This window comes from Myxine glutinosa, chromosome 3, assembly GCF_964187855.1.
Source record: "Myxine glutinosa chromosome 3, kmMyxGlut1.1, whole genome shotgun sequence".
Taxonomy (NCBI): Eukaryota; Metazoa; Chordata; class Myxini; order Myxiniformes; family Myxinidae; genus Myxine; species Myxine glutinosa.
This window is the reverse complement of record NC_136263.1, coordinates 31,974,317-32,000,689: the sequence shown is the minus strand read 5'-3', so window position 1 is coordinate 32,000,689 and position 26,373 is coordinate 31,974,317. Positions and strand designations below refer to the sequence as shown.

General features: G+C 45.8%; 1 protein-coding gene across 1 annotated transcript in view; it reads left to right on the top strand.

Moving 5' to 3' along the window:
• TGS1 (trimethylguanosine synthase 1) overlaps window positions 1-26,373 on the top strand; it is a 65,397-nt gene that overhangs the window by 23,223 nt on the left and 15,801 nt on the right. The window contains exons 7-10 of the mRNA XM_078773799.1: window positions 3,122-3,217; window positions 6,284-6,458; window positions 14,885-15,296; window positions 16,946-17,083. Of these exons, the coding sequence (XP_078629925.1) occupies window positions 3,122-3,217; window positions 6,284-6,458; window positions 14,885-15,296; window positions 16,946-17,083 (821 nt within the window). The remainder of the gene's footprint in view (window positions 1-3,121; window positions 3,218-6,283; window positions 6,459-14,884; window positions 15,297-16,945; window positions 17,084-26,373) is intronic.

The window sequence follows — 26,373 nt, the reverse complement described above, 5'->3', positions numbered from 1 at the left end:
TTTGTATACAATATCGAGGCTCGTGGAAGAGCTAACATTAAACACAAAAACATAAACGTACACATAAAATGTATAATAAAGGGAGCGGGAGACAAGATGGGGAGAGAGAGGGAAGCACATGAGCACAACAACAGTAGAGAACAGGGTCATCGGGAGATCTGTGGAAGGGAGAGGGAAGGAGGGGGTACACGGTAGAAAACAAATTGACACAACTAGTAATTTCAGGAATAAAGTCGGAGTTTGAAAGAGGTGGATTGGGGTGTTTATCGGGGGTAGAAAAGATCAAGGTTTTGGTTGGGGGAAGATTATTGATGGTGGTGAACAGCTGTTTTGAAGACCTGGAGGGAGGAGTGGGATTGAAGAGAGTGTGGGAGTTTGTTCCAGAGGTGGGAGAAAAAAGGAATGAAAGAGTGAAGGTGAGCAGAGAGTCTTGATTTTGGCAGTTTCACCAGAAGAGGGTTGCTGGCAGATCTTGTGTGTCCTGCAGGAATATTTGGGGGACAGAGTACAGACAGAGCTGGGGGCGCAAGGCTTTAGATGAGTCAGTAGAAGGTAGAAAGACCGCCAACCTGCCTGTGGGGAGCAAGTGAAAGGTCCTCAGAATCGGCTTCATCGCGGGAGACACCAATGATTTTAAAAGCTTTGGTTTCTACCGCGTGGAGCCGAGCTAGGTGTGAGGCAGGAGTACCAGCCCAGAGGGGAGAGCAGTATTCCATTGAGCTGCAGATGAAAGCATTGTATGTGGTGAGGAGCTCAGAAATGTCCAGAAACGACTCCGCACGACGGAGGATGCCCAGACGTCGACTGGCTTCGGAGGCCAGCTTGGAAATGTGGTTTTCCCAGGAAAGATCATGGCTGATAGTGAGACCCAAAAACTTGAGTGACAGAACTTCTTCGAGAGGATTGTTGAGAAAGTAGATGGGAGGGTTTTCCAGACGGTCTTTACGGAGAGACAAAGTGAGTGTGAGATTTGTCAGGATTGAAAGACATGTTCCACTTGTTTGACCAGTCTGTGATGTTATCCAGGTCTGTAGAGAGTGAGGAGGCTGCTGCCTGCCGATCTGAGAGTTGAGGAATGGAGCGGCAGAGTGTGGAGTCATCAGCAAAGAGATAGAGAGGATTTTCCAGAGAGTCGAAGAGATCGTTGATGAAGACCAGAACAAGCACAAGGCCCAGAACACTGCATTGAGGAACTCCAGCCTGGGCAGGAAGGGGAGATGAGAGAATTCCATTCAGGGCCACACGTTGTCTGCGACTTGAGAGGAAGTCTGCAAGCCATGCATGGAGATTTCCATGGATACCATAGGAGGAGAGTTTGGTGAGCAGAGCTGGGGTGCTAGACCATATTGAAGGCACGTGATATGTCAAGGGAATATGAATGAATGAATGAATGATCGTTTTAAGGCCATTTTACCCGCTAGAGCGGGGGTTAGCCTTGCGGGCCCCATGACAATCATGGTTCCCTGTTTGATGCAGTGTTTTTATGGCCGGGTGCCCTTCCTGACGCCAACCCTTAGTCGCCTCTTACGATGCACAGGGATACGGTGTACCTATTCTAAACCAGGGTACACACCGGGAGAATGAGCTTCAACTTCAACTCAAGGGAGACAGCTCTAATTTCCTGTGTGACATTGAGGACCTTCATCCATTGTTGAGACAGCAGAAGCAGCATGTCCAGAGTAAAATGACCTGGTCTGAATCCAAATTGATGATCAGAGATCAAGCCATTGGAGAAGAGGAAGGATTTGATATCCGAAGAATGATGGATTCCATGACCTTGCTGATGATTTCCCTCGTTACTGCAGTGCCAGTTCTCAACCTTCATGTTATCTCTTCACCCTCCCTCACCCGGGTTTCTATCGTCAAATATACGGCCAAGTGTTTCATTGAAAAATCATAGCGACTCGGTCGACAAGGCCTTTGTCTGTAGCTCAATGGAGTACTGCCTTCACCCCAGCGTCACTTTTGTCTCTCCTGGATTCTGTGACATCCATCGTTCTCAACATGATTGGAATATCCTGCAATAGGGCTGAAGCAGAAGGTCTGCTCTCAGATTGTAGGCAGGTTGGTTGCCTCTACACTGGTTTGGTCCCTCTGCTCTCTCAGCCCTCTGACCCTCCCCATCAATTCCAGGATGCACACGTTCTTCCAGTATCCCCAACTTTATAAAACCTCCAAAATATAGGCTGACTGCACACCTGAGCTCTTTTGTTCTCCCATTCTGTATGTAAAACTACTTTCCATAGGAAGGGTAAGCCTCCTCGCACCCACGATCCAATGATGGCCATATTCTTTTCAGACCACCATATGACCTTGAGCTTCAACATTTAGCAATAGAGTGTAAATTAAGAAAATGCATCCCCATTTCCAATCAATCCATAAAACTCGACATCATGAAAATCAATTTAAAATTATTCAAGTTATGATAAAAAGGTGTTTTTATTAATTGTCACAATTCGAAAATGTACGTGAAGGACACGAACATTTTATCAGGTGCACAATTATCAGGTGCACAACGTCATTGCAGGTACACTATTGTGATGCAAGAACATCTTGGAAGGCCAAGCGGTCTTTAGATTCCGTATTTGCAAAATTCAGCGATGACAAAAAAAACGCGCTATTTTTTTCAGACTGCCATTTAACCTTGACCTTTGACTCAGAGGGGTATGACATAGATTAAGCGTAAATATGCCTTGCACTCGGCTATCTGGAGAGGGAAATTCCATTACGATCGGACAAACCTTTGTCGATTTATGGTGAATTTTTTTTTTCCCTATAATTATGTCATGACCTTAAAGAATAGGTCAAACTCAAAAAATGATGTCAACCCCGTATACGTTCTATTCCCATTACTGTGCAAAATTTCATTCCGAATGGTGCAGTGGGCTCCGAGACACAGCTCGGACATTGTCAAAAAAAACCCTAAATGGTGGTTTAGTACTCTGAGGGGGGCCTAAAGAAACTCTGAAGTAGCATTAAAAATTGGGTGCACTGATTGTAGAAGCAAACCGACACCGGGTGCACATCCTATAGGTGGAGGCTTAAATATGGGACCAAACAATTTTTTATGGAATGCCGGAGTGACATCATTGATTGATCTTCAGGATGCATGCATTTGCAGACACGAGTTTGATGCTGAGGAGAACCAAACGGTCTTACTTGAGGAAACGTATGACTTGTTGGGATTTCGAAGGCTTCCACCATCAAAATGTTCCAGGTAAGACAAAATAAAATTTGAACAAACATGTTTTTTATTACCTGGTTTGTCATGATAAAATAATTTTCGTTTTGCTGCTGTTTGTCGTAAATCAATCGTGTAACTGATGAGGGAAATCACTTGAATTCCATGAATTCGCGGGCTCATTCATGGGTGAAACTCTTCCATATGTGTACGGAAATCCGTATTTTTGTTACAACCTATACAGAGGTTCCCATATTTTAATCGTCAGAAAAACATTCCATGTTTATTGGGAATTGGTGTGCTATTCTGATGTGCAGATTCATTTTTTAACCCATTTCATCAGGATAGGGCATACGGCCAACACGCATGTGTTCCTACATGTCATTGCCTTGATTATGTAAATTCCCTCCATGCTAGTTTTCCTTTTACGCAGTATTTTTGTGGAAGTTAGCTGGATACGAAAGGTTGCAAGCACGGTTGCAATTATCAGATGTCAACCAGGCAGGGGAACGTCGGTCTATATCAGTGAATACGTCAGGCCACGGAAATAGCGTCCATTGTCGTATTTCCCATTGTCCTCCCCTACTGTGAACTTCATGTAAAATACCGAAGTGCCTTTTTCACATTGCAGTGAACTTTGTGACCATGTCCATATGAGACCAATACATCTTAACAAGGAACTTTGACGCAGGAAGAGGTCATTAAGGCCCATCATGCCTGCGCTGCACCAACACCACATCTTCATTTTCGTTCATATGCTGCTCAAGGTTGTGGGTGTGCTGCTGATGCATCGCCCGCCCTCTGCTGGTTAGGGCAGGAATTTGAAATTTGGTCAAGGTGCCCATGATAGCTCGCCGACTCTTCATGAAGGACATGGGTGGATCTTTAGCATTCAACAATGAATGCTGGCAGATGGGGCTCCCAGTTTAACATCCATCTGAGGGACGGCAAACACATTGATGAATCACCCTGCCTGTGAAACACCGGGATGACAGTTTATAGCTGGGTCGGGATACAAACCCAGGCTTTACAGTTCAGAGGCAAGTGTGTGTACCTCTCGGCCATCCTGTCAGCCCACCAACACCACATTAAAAAAAAAAGAATATGTCAGCCACTAGACTCGTTTTCACTAAGGGGAAGGTGAAGAGGGGAGGTGGCGATGAGGACAGTGAGGTAGAGGTAAGAACAGGGGCGTACTTGGACATGTTAAATAAGGTGGTATGTAAGACTGCATCAACAGTGCTTTTTTATGACTTTTTATTTTTTTAATCTGCAGGAGATTAACTCTGTAAAACACTGAGTGGGAAGTGAGTGCTACTATGTTGTGTAGTAGCCATGGCAAGGCGATATTACTACTAAATAATTAATTTAGTTTGCACAACAAGATTCGTGGTATTCTTGTTCCTCTATCAGTAATCTAGTCACACTGGAAGCGACAGTTTCAACTCGCACCATCCGTCGCCAACTCATTGAAAAAGGGTTCTATGGTAGGAGACCTAGGAGGACCCTGCTGTTGAGAGGGAGACGAAAGAAATCCCAACTGGAGTTTGCCAAAACACACCTGAACAAGCCAAAATCCTTCTGGGAGTATGTCCTGTGGACAGATGAGACCAAATTAGAGCTTTTAGTAAAGCACATCATCTCTGTGTTTACAGAAAACAAATTGAAGCCTTCAAAGAAAAGAACACCTTCCCTACAGTTGAACATGGAGGAGGTTCAGTGATGTGTTGGGGTTACTATGCTGCCTCTGGCACTGGGTGCCATGAATGGGTGCATGGCATCATGAAATCAGGGGATTGCCCAGGCATTCTGGAGCGCAATGTTCAACCCATTGTCAGAAAGCTGGGTCTCTGTCGGAGGTCATGGGTCTTGCAGCAGGACAATGACCCCAAACACACTTCAAAAAGCACCCAGGAATGGTTCAAGACAAAACGCTGGACTGTTCTGAAGTGGCCAGCAATGAGTTCAGATCTAAATCCCATTGAACACCTGCGGGGAGATCTGAAAACAGCAGTTGGGAGAAGGCACCCTTCAAATCTGGGATAACTGGAGCTGTTTGCACAAGAAGAGTGGGACAAACTGCCAGCGGAGAGGTGTAGGAAGCTCATTCATGGTTATAGGAAGCGTGTGACTGCAGTTATTTTGTCCAAAGGTTGTGCTACCAAATATTAAGTCCAGGGTGTCAATTTCTTTTTTCTGATTTAAAAGGATATATTAAGTTCTGAATCAAAAACAAAGGTTCTGTAATATTAACAGTGAAATAAATAATTGTGGAGACCAAATACTTTCGTGAATTTCAACTTCTTTTTAGAGAAAAATGTGAGTTATTTGAAAAAAGTGCAAGGGTGCCAATATTTTTAGCCACGACTGTATATTGTGGTGTTGAATCACCGGGCTGCAATTTTCATCACATAATCAACTTGATATTGTGGAGAAGCAGGACTACAATTAATATGAAAATAATAATAAGAAGATCCTCTGGTAATGACATCGGGTCGTCAGTCATATTGAAATCGGGAAATTTTTTTATTGATATCGATATTCATTCGTATCTTCTTCCTCCCCAATTTATAGCAGGGTATTTGGCAAGATCTGTCCTCGACCATCATCTTTTGCATCACGAACACACCCCAAATTACTAAACATAACCTTTGCAGAGTTTCAGCTGTTTGCCTCGACCAGTTCTATTATGAAGTGCTTCATGAACCTTCTTCAGATTCCTCCATCCAGCTTGTACTGAAGCATGGAGTCTTGTTCCAAATTTTCACATGGAGTATCCTTCTCTAGACCTCAATTTGTAACATGCTTACCATGTTGTGACATTGCAGCCTTGGGAGCTATGGCTGGATTTGCACTCCTTCTGTGGGGCATAGACAGAAGCTGCCCATGACCCAACACTGGGTCTCCACGGCACGTATGCAAAATTTGATGGAGATAAGCAAAGCCGTTTTCGATTATATAGGGTTCAGACATACATGCCTACATACATACCGATTCCATAGGCTTCATACATGCATACAGCCTATCAGTACAGAGAATTGCCAAATTTTAGTATGATATTGCAGGCGCCATTAAGATGGAAGTCAAATAATGTTTCTCCAGGTACAAAGACTTGCCGACATATCGAGACGCCCGACTATCCTACGTTGCGCCCAAACTGGCAGAAAGTACTTCCCATTTGGATATCCATGGTTCCAAGGGTAAGAAGAGCTCTTGTGTGTTCTCATCTGACAATGGAGAAGCACTGCAGCTGAAAGAAAATAACGTTCTCAGCAAGGTGTGACCTTTTATTTTATTTTAATTTTTAATTGTGGCCTACTAATGTAGACTTCCCTCATCCATCCTTGTTTAACGCTGTTACTGTTCTTTGTACATCATCCATCCTGTCACACTATAAAGTGCTTCATTTGCGGCCATACTCATTGGCTACTTGAAAGTATCGATTAATCTTTGTAGACTGGCCTGTTGTTTTTGGACTCGGTTATTTACGTACCAAACTCTAACTTTATTGACGTGAGCCAACAAGAAAGATCGCTTACTAGTTTGGAAAAGTAAAATCTTAACATAAGGGCAGCAGAGCAACCTTTTGGCTGTTGTATCACCGTTGGCAGGTTTCACAGTTAAAATTATTGTTCAAGCCGCCATTGCATGCCCTTTGCCTGGCAAACCTCAGTCTACTGATGTCCAAAAAGTGGTGAAACAGAGAAGCCGGTTAACTTTGGGGGTATCTGTGGGGATGCGGCGTGCGTCCGTATGCTGATGTCTCGTGCTAGTAAAACTGCCTCTGGTGGTACAGCTCTGCAACCCTTTAATGTAAAATGCTCGCTTTGCTTTAGATTCAAAGTAATTTTATTTGTAATCCTGGTTGCAAATGCCTGTGGTCAGTAATTGAGATTTCTTGCCAAGTGTTGCCATCATTGGTTAGAGAAATCATTGACATGAAGTTTATGATGCCTTGCAATTATTTTGTATGACCGACAATTTCAAAAAGTGTGCATGCGCCTTTCTGTTCCTTCACATAGTTGATAAATTTGTCCAATATTGTTTTGCATGTTTTTCTACGTTCACATTTTCTCAATGGGACTGACATGTTGTATACGTGCAAATTCTTCCTAAATAGTTTCCATGCGAATTCCTAATTTATATGTGCGGATTTGAACAAGTGAAAAAACAGTTGAATGTGGGCAAAGTTGCCTTGCACGTTTTCTTTGTTTTGCATTTGCATTTTTGGGCCGCAATATACAGTGCACTGAATCATAATTATCCCCACGCTTTTTGAAAATAAAATAGGAGGATATTGTAATCGGTTCCGTCTGTCACAGTATCTCCTCCTACATTAGTCGTTCTCAACTAGTTTCAGTCCACGGACCACCAGGCCAATCAATTTTTTCGTGGACCACCTCCTTCTTTAGATGTGATAAAAAAAAATAGTAGACACAAACATTTTGGTTTGAAATTTATTTCTCATGCCGTGTGACTTTGGACAATGTTTCTGTGGACCACCGAAAAAAGTCACCATGGAGCACCGGTTGAGAACCACTATCCTAAATGGATGTGCCGAAATTCACCAAACGTAGTAGTTATGATCACCACATGGCAAGAAGGTGCAAGAGCAGTATAATGTTTGGCTCTGCCCCAAGGGCCCCTATAAGCGTGGGGATAATGATGATCCAGTGCATTGTATATTGGGCCAAAAATGCAAATTCAAAACAAAGAAAACTTGCCCACATTCAACTTTTTTGGTCAGATACCTGGCACATTTTCAAAATTTTCAAATTAAACTTTGAGTATGCAATCAACATTTGGGGATGCATTCAATATGTAAAGATTTTTTGGGATCTGACCCCAATTTTTGGACCAGGGCAAGAACTTAGGATGATGGGGTCAAAGCAGGAAAATTTTTTAACCAAAATGTAATATTGAGACAATCTTGGTGGAGCTTTTTGCCATATTACAAATTTGCTTTAGGTGGGAAGCGTGGGGATTTATGATGGTGCGCTATTGACTTCGCTCTAATTAGCCCGTCTCGTACACAGCAGGAGATGGGGTTTTGCAAGCGTGTGCGTCTGCGTCTGCGTCATAACTTTTTTTAACGATTTGAGTTTTGTCATCACGTTTTCAACAAATCTCTATTATGATAATATGGAGAAGGCAAATTCATAATTTTGTCATAAGGTTAAAGGTTAGCATCACATAAAATTGTCAATTTTCATCTGATTGAAAGGAAATTTAAATAATTTGCATATCGGGTCACTGAATTGGTTCACTAACCAAAAGATAGTAGTCGATTGTTTTCAAGCTCAAAGGTCAAGTCTGCATAAAATCATCAATTTTCATTTTGTATTTACTACCTCTGCCACCAAAGGTGGATGGAGGTTATGTCTTCACCCCTGTCACTGTTATTTGACCCCAATTTTTTTTTTTTTTTTGCAAGTATGTTGATCACCGGTTTGTGTGTGTTTGTTACTTGGCAAAAAACAATTTTTATTTTGCAAGTATGTTGATCACTACAGTTTGTGTGTTTGTTGGTTTGTGTGTTTGTCTATCCGCTCACTCTTGCCTGCAGGTCACAATTTTAAACCGAGCTTCACAAAGCTTCACCAAATGGTAGAGTTCGTGCTCCGACAAAATCCTATATATTTTTGAGGTCAAAATGTCAACATTGGCCAAAGGTCAACCATTTTTTATCGAATTTCTAAAATCCTCAATCCTCAATTCTCATCCGATTGACTTGAAATTTGAATAGGATTGTCATATTAGCTAACTTGATTCAACCACCCACTATTTTTGAGATCAGCTTAGGCCAAAAGGTCAACATAGGCCAAAGGTCAACAACAATTTCAAATTTCAAAAATCCTCAATTTTGATTCGATTGACTTGGAATTGGAATAGGATTTTCATATCAGCGGACTGAATTCAACCACCAACCATTTTTGAGATCAGCATAGGCCAAAATATCAACATAGGCCAAAAGTCTATGTTGAGTATGCAATCTATTTATTTTTAACTCGAAGGTCACAAGAAACTCATTTTGCAATAAATGTTCGTTTCCCATAAATCGTACACTTTCAAAAATCCAATCTCACCCCTCCCCTCCAAATCTTCCCCATAACCCCTCCCCTCCAAATCTTCCCCATCACCCCTCCCCTCCAAATCTTCCCCATCACCCATCCCTTTCAAATCTCCCCCCTTGCCCCCTCCCTCCTAAACTACCCCCTCACCCCTCCCCGCCAAGACGCCCCCTCGCCCCTCCCCTCCTAGACTCCTGCCTCACCCCTCCCCTCCAAATCTCCCCCATATCCCATCCCTTTCAAATCCCTCCCCTTGTCCCTTCCCTCCCAAACTCCCCCCTCACCCCTCCCCTTCAAATCTCCCCACCCTCATTGCTTCTCAATTTCCCCCCTCTCACTCCCCCTCCTCAAAGCGTCCTCCCCGCTTCTTCCCCCTTCAAACTCTCACCTCCATCTCCCCCAACCTTCTGCCTCGCTCTTCCCCCTCCTCAAATAACACCTCATTGTGGCTCACCCAATCACCATCAAACCTTTTGTCCGCCCCATCCTTCCCTTTCTCCGAGCTATTCTGAAATCTCTGACACACCTTCAACAGCTCTCCCTATCTCTTCCACCTCTTCCACATCTTACCCTACCCCTCCTCCCCCCTGTTCTGTATCTGATGCTCCCCCTTCCTCTTCATTAACGGTATGGACCTCAAACATCCGGGGCCTTCGTTCAAACTTAACTGATCTCTCCATACAGGTTGCTTCTGTCAAACCAGACGTGATCTGCTTAACAGAAACTTTCCTCCTTTATGATGTCTCTGATTCCATAGTATCTCTCCCGGGCTACTCCCTCCTCCGGTATGATAGACCTGAGCCTCGTCCTGGAGGCGGGGTTGCTATCTTTATCAAAAACTCTCTTCCTCACTCGCCCTGCACTGCACTCTCTCCACCTCACCCCCAGGAATACCTCTGGCTACGGCTTCCCCTTCGCTCCCACCTCTTGTTCATATGTGTGTTGTACCGTCCACCAAACAGTGATGACTCCATCTACATCTCGCTGTCTGATGATATGGACCAACTTCTATCTACTCATCCCAACTCTCTCTTCCTCATATGTGGTGATTTCAATTGTCACCATGCCAGTTGGCTGGGTGTGGGTACCTCTCTCACCAGCCATGGCTCTTCAGCAAAGGACTTCTGCGACTCACTGGGACTGACACAATCTGTCAATTTCCCGACCCGGATCTCAGTCAACGGAACATCTTCTCTTCTGGACTTGGTTATGACTAACTTCCCTGAAAATGTCTGCTGCTCTTCTTCTGCTCCGATCGGATCATCTGATCATGTCCTTGTTAAAGTGGACATCTCTCTGACCATCCTCAGGGAGCCTGCTCAGCGTCGACGAGTCTGGCATTTCACTCAGGCCAACTGGCACGGTCTTCAAGCAGCCATCAATCATCTGGACTGGTCTCCCATCTCTACCACCTCTGACATCAACTCATCCTGGGAATTCTTCCAAAGTAAATTGCTCTCTCTCATGCACAGATTTATCCCATCTCGTCTTCAGTTGTCATACCCTTCCTCCTGTCCATGGTACACGGAATCTTGTGGTGAGGCTGTTGCCCAGAAACAACTTGCCTTCGTCTCCTGGAAAGCAAATCCAACGGAAGGAAATCTCATTTCCTTTCACAAAGCCCGAAACAAGTGTGTGTCCACCCTCCGGAGAGCCAGGAAACAATATCTCTCCGTTCTCAAGACCGAACTCTCTTATCTGTCTCCCTCTTCCAAATCCTGGTGGCGTCTGGTCAAATCCGTTTCTGGTGTTTGTTCCCCCTCCATCCCCTCCCTTACCTCAAACGGCTACACAGCTGACTCCGCACGTGAAAAAGCTGAATGCCTCAACTCTGTGTTTGCCTCTAAATCTTGTGTCCCAAACCCATCCCTCTCTGTACCCACCATACCCAGTCGTACCCTGCTGCTCCTGGACTCCGTGTCCTTTCCTCCTGACAAGGTGGAAAAGTTTCTGTCAACCCTCGACTCTGATTCTGCAACTGGACCCGACGGCATCAGCCCACGGGTCCTAAAATCCTGCTCTGCTGCTCTATCTCACCCTCTCTCTGTTCTCTTCACCCTCTCTTTTGCTCAAGGTCAACTGCCATCTGCTTGGAAATCAGCCAATATCACCGCTTTGCACAAAAAAGGTGCAAAAACAGATCCTAGCAACTACAGACCAATCAGCCTTCTCCCAATTATCAGCAAAGTCATGGAATCCATCATTGCTTCGGATATGAAATCTTTCCTCTTCTCCAATGGCTTGATCTCTGATCATCAATTTGGTTTCAGACCAGGTCACTCTACTCTGGACATGCTGCTTCTGCTGTCTCAACAATGGATGGAGGTCCTCAATGCCAAACAGGAAATTAGAGCTGTCTCCCTCGACATATCACGTGCCTTCGACACGGTCTGGCACCCCGCTCTGCTCACCAAACTCTCCTCCTTTGGTATCCATGGAAATCTCCACGCATGGCTGGCGGACTTCCTCTCTTGTCGTCGTCAACGTGTGGCCCTGAATGGGTTTCTCTCATCTCCTCTTCCTGTTCAGGCTGGAGTTCCCCAAGGCAGTGTTCTGGGCCCCGTGCTTTTTCTGGTCTTCATCAATGATCTCTCTGACTCTCTCGAAAATCCTCTCTATCTCTTTGCTGATGACTCCACTCTCTGCCGCTCCATTCCTCTTCCCTCAGATCGGCAGTCTGCTGCCTCCTCACTCTCTGAAGACCTGGACAAAATCACAGACTGGTCAAACAAGTGGAACATGTCTTTCAATCCTGACAAATCTCACACTCTTACTATGTCTCTCCGAAAAGATCGACTGGACAACCCTCCCATCTACTTTCTCAACAATCCTCTCCAAGAAGTTCTGTCGCTCAAGATTTTGGGTCTCACTATCTGCCATGATCTTTCTTGGGAAAACCACATTTCCAAGCTGGCCTCCAAAGCCAGTCGCCGACTGGGCATCCTCCGTCGTGCGAAGTCCTTCCTCGGCACACCTGAGCTCCTCACCACATACAAGGCTTTCATCCGCAGCTCAATGGAATACTGTTCTCCCCTATGGGCCGGTGCTCCTGCCTCACACCTAGCTCGGCTTCACGCTGTTGAAACCAAAGCTTTCAGAATTATTGGAATCTCCCGCGATGAAGCTATCTCTGAGGGCCTTTCACTCACTCACCGCAGGCAGGTAGGTGGTCTTTCTGTCTTCTACCGACTCCTCTCCGGCCTTGCACCCCCAGCTCTCTCTGTGCTCTGTCCCCCAAATATTCCTACAGGTCGCACAAGATCTGCCAGCAACCCTCTGATGGTTAAACTGCCGAAATCTCGGCTCTCTGCTCACCTTCACTCTTTCATTCCTCTTTTCTCCCGCCTCTGGAACAAACTCCCTCACTCCCTTCAATCCCACTCCTCCCTCCAGGTCTTTAAAACAGCTGTTCACCACCATCTCTTATCTTCCCCCATCCAAAACCTTGATCTTTTCTACCCCCGCTAATTCACCCCAGATCCACCTTGTTTGAAATTCCAACTTCTTTCCTGGAAGTCCTGGCAGTGTCCATATGTTTTATACCTCTCCCACCGCCCCCTTCCCATGCCCCCCCCCCCCAAAGCCCTCGCCCTCTCTCAGATCTCTCGATGTCTCCATGTCTCTCGGTCCCTGCTCTCAAATGTTGTGTTTGTGTCCTTCCCCCTCTCTCCCCATCTTGTCTACCGCTCCCGATGTTATATGTTTTATGTGTCGGTTTGTCTTTCTGTGTGATTAATGTTCGCTCTTTCACGAGCCTCGATCTTGTATACAAAACAAAACAACAACAACAAAAAAAAAAAAAAGAAAAAAAAAAAAGCGACAACAATTTCGAATTTCTAAAATCCTCAATTTTCATCCGATTGACTTGAAATTTGAAGAGGATTTTCATATCGGCTTACTGAAACCAACCACCAACTATTTTTGAGGTCAACATAGGCCAAAATGTCAAAACAGGCCAAATTTATAAAATTGTCAATTTTCATCCGATTAACTTACACTTTTGAAGACGATTTGCATATCAGGTCACTGAATTCAATCACTAATTATTTTTGAGGTCAAAAGGATGCTCTACTGAGTGCCATTTTACTTTGTTCTGTTTTGCCAAGTGTCACTGAGTGATTTTTCATCTGTCTGTTTGTTTGTGAACAAAATATCTAAAAAGGTTGTGGACGGATTCAGACGAAATTTAGCAGGGATGTAGCGTATGTGACAAGGACGAAATGATTAGATTTTGGTGAAGATTCGGATTCGGATTCGGATCCGGCTACTAAAATTTTAAAGTGATTCTTCACCATTGAGAGATCGGGCCAAAAACGATACATAGCAGGATTTCTCAAAAAGTTGTGGATGGATTTGGACGAAACTTGTTGGACCGGTTGGGTGTTTGACAAGGACAAATAGATTCGATTTTGGTGAAGATCTGAATATGGATTTGGATATGAGAATTATTTAATTTTGGTTGTGATTCTTCACCATTGGGAGATATAGCCAAAAACGATACATGGCAGGATATCTCAAAAAGTTGTGGACGGATTTGGACGAAACTTTGGACGATTTGGATGAAACACCACCATCTCTTATCTTCCCCCATCCAAAACCTTGATCTTTTCTACCCCCGCTAATTTCACCCCAAAGCCACTTTTTTGAAATACCAACTTTTCCCTGGAAGTCCTTGGTGTCCTTGTGTTTTATACTTCTCCCACCCCCCCCCCTTCCCACACCTCCTCCCCCCAAGCCCTCTCCCTCCCACACATCTCCCGATGTCCCTGCTCTCAAATGTTGTGTTTGTGTGCTTCCCCTTCTCTCCCCATCTTGTCTACCGCTCCCCTTTTTATATACTTTGTTTGTCTGTATGATTTGTTTGTGTGATAAATGTTAGCTCTTTCACGAGTCTCGATTCTATATACAAAAAAAAAAAAACTTGGTGGACCGGTTGTGTGCGTCACAAGGACAAATAGATTCGATTTTGGTGAAGATCTGAATATGGATTCGGATATGAGGATTATTTAATTTTTTAAGTGATCCCCTTCACCATTGAGAGATAGGGCCAAAACCAACATATAGCAGGATATCTCAAAAGGTTATGGACGGATTTGGATGAAACTTGGTGGACAGGTTGTCTGTGTGACGAGGAAGAATCGATTCCATTTTAAATTGAAGATACGGATCCGACTAGTATAATTTTTAAGTGATTCTTCACCATTGGGAGATGGGGCCAAAAACGATATTTAGCAGGATATCTCAAAAAGTTGTGGACGAATTCTTTTGATTAAATGTGATTCTGTATTGTGATTTTCTGGTCTACTCTGGGATACAAAACGTAAACTGTTCACCTGGCGGAGGAATGCTCTCTATTGCGTGCCGTTCTAGTTTTTAAACTGTTTTCATTATTTTGAGCTTGCAGAAGAAGGCGAAGACATCTGAATACAAACGGAGATGGACGGGCTTTGCATTTTCAGATGTTTTTTAGTAGTTATAATTATTTTATTATTTTTTGAAGGATTTTTAAAAACTTTTGTAGCTTCTCACACTAAGTTGTACATCCTTGTGTTAACTGAAGGACGTGATTATGATTAAGCATGTGTCATTGCTTTTCAGTACACAATGTGCTTTTCCTCCTCTTCTTTTGAAGGTGAAATGCTTTTTAGAGCAAGTAAAACAACAGAAAGAAGTGCCACTGAAACAAGATGACACGAAATGCATTGCATTAGTGAAGAAAAGTGTCGTCTTCGCGAACAATGGCAACGATGAGGAAGAAGGCTGCCAGAATGCTTCATGGATCTCTAAAAGTTGCACTGAAGAACCCACTTGCTCCACTAAACTTGATTTGAAGAACAATGTGGCACATAATGACTTGGCCGATCACAGTGATTTGGCAAAATGTGCAAAAAATAAATATTGTGGAGTAAGTGATTTGTTTCAGGAATTTGTTTGTTTTGAGGAAAATGAGAGTAGGGAATTGCAGTGCCTTGAGATCCCCGACTACCTTCGACCTGAAGAACAAGATAAAACAGAACAGAATACATCTGAACCGATTAAGAAAAGTAGGTTTTCCATGTTAGAAACTGATTCTAATCGCATACATATGTCACAAATACTACAATTACACGTGAGCAGTACTTTTTATAATGCTTTTCCACTAGCAACTATCGAACAAGCTCAGGTCAGAATTAGTGTCTCGACTCGCCAGAATTACACGCTACTTGATTCTGAACCCACAAAAATTCTGTATAACAATGTAAACATGAACTTATTCGATTTTGGGGTCAAGAGGTCATGTTAAGTAAAAATTATGTTGCCGCACCAACTTGTGAACAAGTGATGGGATTTGGAAAAAACTTGGTGTGAGTATATATGATGCAAAGATGAATTGATTGGATTTTGACATCAAGAGGTCAAAGGTCATGTCAGGCAAAAATGTGATACTTGAGAATAGCTGAATGGATTTAAATCAAACTTGGTCCGAGTGTTATAATGATGTAATAATGTGGGCGGTGGCATATCAGTCGATTTTGTGACGTCAAACATTGTCATTACCTCCACCACCGAAAGTGGATGGAGGTTATGTTTTCACCGCTGTCTGCTTGTCTGTTTGTTTGTCTCTTTCTGAACAAGATATCTCAAAAAGTTGTGATGGATTCGGACGAAATTTGGCAGAGAGGTAGTGGATGTGACACGGACGAAATTAGATTTTGGTGAAGATCCGGATTCAGATCCGGCTGCTATAATTTTTTAAGTGATTCTTCAACATTGGGAGATCGGACCAAAAACGATACATAGCAGGATATCTCAAAGAGTTGTGGACGGATTTGGGCGAAACTTGGTGGAGAGGTTGGGTGTGTGAAAATAACTAATCGATTTGATGTTAGTGAAGATCTGAATATGGATTTGGATACGATAATTATTTAATTTCACGTGATTCTTCACTGTTGAGAGATCAGGTGAAAAGTGATATATAACATGATATTTAAAAAAAGTTATGGACGAGTTATGAATAAACTTGGTGGATGAGTTGGTTAGGTGACAAGAACAAGCCGATTAGATTTTGGTTCAGGTCCGAATCCAGATCCGGCCTATCAGTGGGATACAAAACATAAACTGTTCCGCCCAGTGGAGGTATGCGCTCTACCGAGTGCCGTTCTAGTTCTAGTTCTTTATTTTGGTCCAGAGTTTAGGTCCAGAGTTTAGGTCCAGAATTATTTTGATTAAATGTGACAATTTTTTATTTGTTTTGACAATTTATTTTTTTTGTCAATCGATGTTGGGTTTGTTGGGACAATTATATAACTGTACAATTGTTTTTGGTGCTTGCGGTAGAAATGGATGGTAAAGAGATTGGATGCGTTTGAAGGAAATGGTGAGGATAAATGATTGAGATAAATGGATTAAACATTAAAGGGTTGCATTTTATTTTAAAGATAAATGTTCTTCGAACTTTTTTTTACCGAAAAATGCTTCACCAAATTATATGATTAAAACGTCACTGAAAAAGTGCATTTTACTTTTCGTACATATATTATTTAATTTTCCCATCATGGATAGGTATTGATTAATTGTTAGCATTTTATATTAGACTTGTTTACTGCAAAAAAACAAAACGAAAAGCATTTAGCAAATTCATTTATTGCTAAACATTCCATCCCACGTATGAAAATAAGTTTCTAACTTTGAACTTTGTTGTATATGTGTGCAGAAAAGCGAGGCAAGGTCCGTAAGCGTCGGCCCGCAATTTCCTTCCAGTCGGCATGTGCTCAGCCCGAATTGGCCAAGTATTGGGCTCAGCGCTACCGTTTATTTTCTCGTTTTGATGAAGGCATTCGTTTGGACAGCGGTGAGTTTCATCATCAAAATGGGCTCTTTTCATGACTTTTTTTGTGAGAGCGATAACTTGAACCACTGAAGAAATTTCAACCAAAGTCCAAGGTCTTTAGCTATTTTGTTGAAAATCTTTGTTGCCACGATAACTTATAAACCACTGATTTCAACCAAAGTTGGCACAATTATGGACTGCTGTATGGACAACTAAACTGTGGCTCCACTAATCCAATATCAGTTACATTGCCTTTTTTAATTTCTGTCATCTCATTCTTACATGAGCCTAGATTTTATGTACAAACAAATCACGTGCATCACCAAATTATGTAGATAGTCTCCTGTGAGTTGGGTTGATGTTCTTTTTCACAAGGAACATTATGATATATATATATATATATATATATATATATATATATATATATATATATAAAAATATATATAAATAAATATATATATATATATATATATTGTCGCGTACCCGTGGTTAACACCACAGTTACGGATGACCGATTTGCGAGACTTTAACTCCCGAGGCGAACACTCAATGGCGGACTCAAGTTCAACACCAACGCGCGGAATGGCGGGACGCAGCGAAGGCTCCGCAACCTTATCTATTAAAATCAAACACCCAGGAAAACTGCGTTCAGATATTATGTACAAAAAGTAATATAAGGGTTTATTAGGAAAAGTAAAGCCAGTGAAAAAGCCCGCCGGTAAATCTAATAACTCTAATAAACCTAAATCGGGACGTCCCCACACGACTGACAGCAAACACAAACGAGGGAGATTAATCACGAAAATAACACGTCCCGTCGTTCAAAATATACGCGGAGATCGGGCTTATCTGTCTTTGTCGTCTTGTATTGTTGGTGTCCAGCACCGCTCCTTCCGGCCCGATCGCACACCACGAGGCCCCTCGCTCCAAGCACCACGCGTCCGACGCAGGCCAGCGGCTCCACTTGACCAGGGACAGGAAGGACTCCTTTCAACTCCACTCGACTCGACGCGGGAGTGCTGGCAGCCAAGTGCCAACGAACTGCTCAGTGCCAACTGGGTGTGCTCTCGTGTGTCTCCTGCGACTCCCTACAACCCGAACTGCACTCGAACTGCGACTGGAATGGCGTGTCCTCTCCAACTCTCCACCACCGCTCAACTCTCTGGTGCCTGCCTGCGTCTGCCCGAACTCAACTCAACTCTTGAAATGGCGTCCGACCGTCGCCTCCAACTCTCCACCACCGCTCAACTTGAACTGGCGAACTAACTGCCGAAAATGGCGTCCGACCGTCGCCTATATTGGTGGCCGATGACGTCACATTGGCGCACTCCTCAGCCAATCAAAGCCTCCCGCGACTCCTGACATCTCCCCCCTCCGCCACCCTGCGGTCCCGGCATAACACGTGCCGGCCAGGTTTGTAGGCCTTTGGAGGTGTACACGGTGGCGGCCAATTGTGGCGGTGTTTTTGACCTGGTTTCCTGTCAATTTAATACGAAGTCCTTGTCAGGGAAAGGGGGTTATTTAATGTTGCGCTAAGGACCTAACTAATGTTTATGTGGTTTGCAGTGCCATAATGGACAAAGGTTTGACTACTAGGTGAGACTCACAGGGGCGTTACCTTTAATCCCTCACTATTTAACACTCGAATCTCCAGGTAGATCCACACTCATACATCTTACCCCGACAACCGCCTGAACATCAATAACTTATTACATGTAGAGTCCCTGTCACGACAGCCGAATACCTACCTATTCAGATCTACCTAGCTCTAGATGTTGCATTACCAAATTCATAACACAGCCCCCCCCCTGGAACCGTAGCTCCTGCAAGGTTCACCGCAGGGCTACCATTCCAGCCTTAACACTTACTGTCACACACTTAATTAACCTATGAAATAAATCAGGAAGGGCTGTGGGAAGTGAGTCGGACTACCTACCTACACTTCCTTAACATGCTGAACCCCTTAACCATCATGCAAGTATGTACATCTTCTTCGTTGTTCCTGTGGAGGGAGGAAACAACAACACACAACACTAACTTAACCACAAAACTTAACCATCTTTCCAAAACTCAAAACTCTAACCTTTGTACATACCCCGGTCTACAGACCGCGTCCCCCGGTGGATGCCACAAGACACAACCTTACCTGCGGGGCCATCCCCAATGCATCCCCCTAAATTTTCCACGGCCCTGTCCAGATGTTACAGGTGAGTGACACGGCTCGGTGGATTTCGCCCACATTCATGCAACACAGACCCCTTAACCACTCATTCTCATTCCATAGGTCATCAAGGCATTGCAAAAATCAACGAAGCACTTATTCCCAATACACCCCCTGCAGGACCATGGCATTGATGTCATTCACGTGTGTGTGCACTCCTCAACTAGGCAGCGGGGAGGTACCGCACAAAAAGATGGTGGGGGCGCATCAGGCTGTGGTGCCCGCAGTCCCAAAAACAAGTCAACCGACTTACAAGTTCATTGCCCCCCCCCCCCTTCACCTCTTGGCCCCATGACAGCCCAACAGCCCCTTTCCGCCGTTACCTCGCCGGTGAGGGTCTCCACACACACCAGGCTCCTTTGCCTCCTGCTTTCGCGCAGCAACACGGGTCACCGGGGGACTTCCTCACCCCGCGGCGCCCAACCAGACCCTCCACCGACGAGCTCCAATTTCCAGTTACCACCGGCTGCCAGGGGTAATTGCCGCAGAGGGGGGCCCGCAGGCATCGCTCCTCAGAGCTTGCTCTGTACCTGCGGACACACACACCTTCCCCACCCACAAGACCCCAAAACACACTTCCTCCCCCACTGCCATTCAATTCTCCACACAACTCAGCACAATTCAGTACAATTCCATAGATGGTGTAAAAGGTGTTACAAGGCTTGCCATGGCCTGCTACATGTGAAATCCCCCAGTTCACATTTAAACCATCACATCTTCCCAAAAGCACATTTCCAAAAGCACAATTATCACCCCTCATTATCTCCAATAATCATCACTCACTCTCCAGGTTCCACTCTCACGACCACATCAAAACACCTAACCACAACACAAAAACATACGCCACCCACAAGACACTGTGGCTCCCATTCCATCCCCTCACCGGCCATGTCATCACTCGCTCTCACCTCCCAACTCCAAATTACATGTCCCCAATTTCCCAAAGCAAATCCTGAAGCCTGGGACAGTACTCCTCAAAGCACTCACCTTAAGTGCAGGTAGTTGCAGGTTGGTCAGGTTCAAGGGTGTCATCCACCACACAATCCCAAAATTTCACATTGGGCCTACCAAATACTTCCAAATTTCTCTTTTGTCCCCACTACACTGGCAGGTATGTGGATCCGCATCCAACGGTGATCATCGCTACACAACTACCTACAGCCACGTCAGCTCTGCACCTCTACCGTGCAAGGGTCACCGGGACAAGGTGAGCAGTCAAAACGCCAACATGGCCCATGAGTGTCCATAAGGGTGCGACCCACCATCCATCCTTCGGCCCCCCTGCGAGGAACACAGCTGCAGCAGCCCCAGCTGGCCAATGTGGTGAGCACTTGCTGCCACAACACACACTACCGCACACACAACCTCGGCCCTGGGGGGCACGGTCGCAGTGCGTGGCATCCCTACAGCCACGTCCCCTGCACCTCCCCATCATCCCCCAGTCCGACTACAGAACTGCAGCCCCCCCAGTGCTCACCCACACTTGACCACACCAAGGTCCAGTCAACAGCCATGCTCCACCAGGAGACCCACCCAGAAGACATGGTCCACACACCTCGGACACGCACAGCACCACGTTGACCCCCAGGCTACACAACTACATCCCCATCATCCCGCGTCCCAAATATCAGCACAGTTGCCCCCGCAACCAGTTGAAAGCTGTGTCTTGCTACCCTATTAATTTTTTCACAGCCTCCAACACTTTGGTCTACACACCTGGATCAATAATGGCGTCACTGTACAGTGTCCACCATGACATTTCAAAATCCACCCTTAAATTTCCATCTAACCCACAGATTACCCATGCCAACCATTTGTCACATTTCACTCACCTCACCAAAGAAGGATGCTTTGCCATACACATGCCAGCCGAGCATGGCCCATATGCTCGGCTCGTCGTTACACATCTCCCGATTCACATCCCCATGGCTCTTTTCCCAACCCGAGAGTCCATAAATCATAACGGAGCATCTGTGGAAGGTCACTCACACCATCACGTTCCACAGATGCCCCAATGGTTGTCCGGCAGGCTATCTCCATCCCTGTCCATTCGGTTTGACCCGCGTCCATAGACCAACCACCATGCCAGGTCACCACATGCTGGTTGTCCCAGAGTCCCTGGAGGAGAGTGCCAGGCCGCATGCCCGGGTGGTCACCACATCAGTCCCAAGTTGGCCGTCCGCAGTGCCACCACCAAAGCGCGACCCACAACACCTCCCCCTAGTGGTCCTCAATATTTGCCATCCCAGGCTTGAGAAACCACCTCGGACCTCCCTGGAGGTCTTAACCCCCACCAGGGTCCGGTGACCCTGCCGGCCCGAGCCACCAGCTCGGACGGCGCCCCGACGGACAAGGGACGCCACACTCCACCAGACCCCCCGTGGGACCCAGGTCGTACCTCGACACCCAAGGCTGGACCCCACGTCCAAATCTCGCCATCACAGCCCCCCAGCTGGCCGGCATACCCAAATTTTGAAAGGGGCAACTTTTGCCCGAGGCCATCACCCATGACCTCTCCATGTCCAAATCCCGCAGCCCGGGGACCAATCCCCACCATGGCTGCTCCAAATCAATTTCCCATTGTAATTTTATTTTACATTTTATTTTACAAATTTTCATTCCCATTGCCAACGCGCAGCTGCAGGGAACAACCTCTACCACCGGTTGTTCTGCCCCTCCCTGCAGTTGATCCAAATTCCTTACAGGGACCAAATCTCCAGAAGCTCTATCTCCCGATTCTCCAAGATCCAAATCCAGCCCGGAGCCAACACACTCCCCCAACTGGTTGTCCAATTTTGGAGCCTCTGTTTCCAAATAGCAGTGTACAGTGAGCGTCCCCTCGGTCATTCCAACCACCTCCTTGGACCAACTCACCTCTTCCCCCAGACTCCTTTGGGCCTGAACAAGCTCTACCTCCATGGGACTGTCACAGGTCTCCAGCCGCTGGATCAACTCATCCTCATCATTAGAAATCATTCCTGGCCCCGCCAGGCTTTGATCAATATCCCCAATAAATACCCGGTCCGGCTCTATCGCATGGACCCCCAAAAACTCTACCCCCTCTTGCTCCGCACCACCGCCCTGGTGCTGCACAATTCCAAATTCATCCCCCGGTTGGGGTGTTGTGACATCCACACGGTCCCGATAAACAACCAGGCCAGAATGTGGGAAACATTCCCCATTACAACTCTCACATTCCAAATTTCCTTCCCCGCTCACCTGTGGACACTCCACGTTTACCTGCAGGCATTCCCCATCTACCTGTACACATTCCCCATCCACCTGTGCACCTGCGGTCTCCCCATCATCCCCCATTTTGTTTGCCAGCCCATCAATTTTAATACTCCATCGATCACTCATTTCCTTCATTTTGTTTGCCAGCCCATCAAGTTTATCCTCCAATCCACTTTTCGTTTCTCCCACTAATTCCTTTAAAAATTTCATTAAAGCCTGGTAGTCTCTAGGGGCCGTCCCATTTGTTCCCGACTCCCCGGTAGGGGAGGGGCATAAGTTGGTGCTCGGGACGAGGGAAGCTCCAAGGCTCACCTCCGCATCAAATTCCCCCATTTCCGGCTCACTCCCAACGCTGACGGAGGCCTCGCTGCGTACTTCCATTTCGTCGACCTCCGACATCCGCTTTTCGGAAGGTCGTTCCCCGCGCGTGTATTTATTTTAATAATTCCTGAAACACAATTTAAATTTGACGAAGACGCGATATCGCGCTCCGTTTGCCCAATTGATTATCAAATTTCTCCGCCTCAACTATAAAAATTTTGCGTTCGAACGTCGAGCGCAATGTACGCCCGACCGTGTCGATGTTGCCCCGCGGACAAAAAAATTTGTCCGACCGTGTCGATGTCTCGCCGCGGACAAAAAAATTTGTCCGACGGGTTCAAATCCTACACTCCTGACACCACTTGTCGCGTACCCGTGGTTAACACCACAGTTACGGATGACCGATTTGCGAGACTTTAACTCCCGAGGCGAACACTCAATGGCGGACTCAAGTTCAACACCAACGCGCGGAATGGCGGGACGCAGCGAAGGCTCCGCAACCTTATCTATTAAAATCAAACACCCAGGAAAACTGCGTTCAGATATTATGTACAAAAAGTAATATAAGGGTTTATTAGGAAAAGTAAAGCCAGTGAAAAAGCCCGCCGGTAAATCTAATAACTCTAATAAACCTAAATCGGGACGTCCCCACACGACTGACAGCAAACACAAACGAGGGAGATTAATCACGAAAATAACACGTCCCGTCGTTCAAAATATACGCGGAGATCGGGCTTATCTGTCTTTGTCGTCTTGTATTGTTGGTGTCCAGCACCGCTCCTTCCGGCCCGATCGCACACCACGAGGCCCCTCGCTCCAAGCACCACGCGTCCGACGCAGGCCAGCGGCTCCACTTGACCAGGGACAGGAAGGACTCCTTTCAACTCCACTCGACTCGACGCGGGAGTGCTGGCAGCCAAGTGCCAACGAACTGCTCAGTGCCAACTGGGTGTGCTCTCGTGTGTCTCCTGCGACTCCCTACAACCCGAACTGCACTCGAACTGCGACTGGAATGGCGTGTCCTCTCCAACTCTCCACCACCGCTCAACTCTCTGGTGCCTGCCTGCGTCTGCCCGAACTCAACTCAACTCTTGAAATGGCGTCCGACCGTCGCCTCCAACTCTCCACCACCGCTCAACTTGAACTGGCGAACTAACTGCCGAAAATGGCGTCCGACCGTCGCCTATATTGGTGGCCGATGACGTCACATTGGCGCACTCCTCAGCCAATCAAAGCCTCCCGCGACTCCTGACATCTCCCCCCTCCGCCACCCTGCGGTCCCGGCATAACACGTGCCGGCCAGGTTTGTAGGCCTTTGGAGGTGTACACGGTGGCGGCCAATTGTGGCGGTGTTTTTGACCTGGTTTCCTGTCAATTTAATACGAAGTCCTTGTCAGGGAAAGGGGGTTATTTAATGTTGCGCTAAGGACCTAACTAATGTTTATGTGGTTTGCAGTGCCATAATGGACAAAGGTTTGACTACTAGGTGAGACTCACAGGGGCGTTACCTTTAATCCCTCACTATTTAACACTCGAATCTCCAGGTAGATCCACACTCATACATCTTACCCCGACAACCGCCTGAACATCAATAACTTATTACATGTAGAGTCCCTGTCACGACAGCCGAATACCTACCTATTCAGATCTACCTAGCTCTAGATGTTGCATTACCAAATTCATAACAATATATTGCTGCGGTTTTGAGATTGGCACATTGTAGTCGTTAAAGGTTTTCCCCCCATAGTTAGTCACACGAGCAACATATAGGCCCATTTGTAGTATAGTTATGTCTTAGTATGTGTAAGAATCGGCCATTTCCCCTCTTTGTACCTGCGTTGTGTAAAGACAGGAGAATAGGCCCCCAATCATTTTGCTCCAACCTCCATTCTACCTCTATGGGCGCAATCCATCCCACGCCCCATTTGGCTGTCCCCTAGTCGAGTTAACACGAGGCAGGGCCTCGAAAGGTGAAGGAGGGGAGCGGGGTCTGGGTGAGCAGCGTGGGGGGACGGTAAGAGCCACCAGCCAATCAGAGCTCGAGCGGCATGGCGTGAGAGGGCGTGGTGAGGAGAGTCTGGTGAGTTCCAGAAGGTTCGCGGGGCGGGTCTATATAAGCCCATACAAAAAGCCCTCGAGATGACTCGCGGAGGGAAGGACTCACGTGCACACGGCAGTGGCAAAGGACTTACAAGCAGGACTTGCAGAGGATAAGCGCGCTGTCAAGGAGGACTGGCACCAGAGGTGCGATAGGACGCGAGGAGAAAGGACTGGGCCAGAGAATTTGCATCACTCGCCGTTGTTGAACTTTGAACCGTAAATGTACGCGGGCGCAGCCAGACGCGCCGGTAACGCAGATAGCGCATTTCGGCCACGCGAGTGAACGCGGCCATAACCGCGAGTGAATAACGGCCAGTCGCGCCAAAGTCCGCCCTCTACCGTGTGCCCAAAGATAACCTGATTGTTCAGGCGACACGCTACGAGCTCCTGCCTTCTCCTGCCTCCATCTCCACGGGACGTGCCGGGGACCGGAGAGAGCTGCACGAGAGCCATCCCTGGACGAGCTGGTGAACATCATCCTGCTCATCTGCAATCCCCGTGTGAGTGTGTGTGAGACAGGCCCGTTTGTCCAGGGGTATTAAGTAAGACTGTATAAGGCTGCTCTGTGTCCCTTTCCTTCTGCCAATCCTTGTATAGTGTAAATAAATTCTGTTCTTCCTTCTGATTCGATCGTTCCTGTGATTTCTCCATTGGCTAAGCGTGGTACGAATAAGATCGCTCCAATCGGGTCTAGTAAGTAATAACAGCTCGGATCACGTGTACGCAAACCACTCGGCGTATCCTCATCACACGTGGTTCGTGCGGGGCTTATTTCCTCGCTTCCAGGGCAGCGCTAGTACTTAGGTAACAGCGACTTTGGTCCTGAAACCCTATTTAGCGCTGTCCGGAAGGGACATAATCGGTCCCGGGTCGCGCCAGGTCAGTAAAGACAAGGGGACTAATCCCCTCTTGGTAAGGGAAGAAGGCTGGTGGCAGATCCGCAACAATATATATATATATATATATATATATATATATATATATATATATATATATATATATATATATATATATATATATACATATTAGGGTGGTGCTCAAAATAATTTAAAAAAAATATTTACTGGGACATGGCTTTATGCTGTTCCTTTTGTTCCAAAATGAAAAGACACCAAATATGAAAGCAATCTGATTTTATTTAGTGGTGCCACATCAGCCTTCAAACTAAAGGTGTCGCCAAAACTTTTCTATATATGGATCGAAAGCAAAACCAGAAGTTTGTTTTATGAAAATCCACCCTCCACTCACTTTCTTTGTATTCTAGCAAACACAAGTTACAATAGCTGCACAAATAGCACTATATTGCTATGAAAACTCAAATTCAATGATAACAATCCAAATGTTCAGTTCATAAAATGAAGAGACACCATATCACATAATATAAAAAAACCCAAATATAATGAGAAATGTAACTCCTATTTCTGGGCCTGTTTCA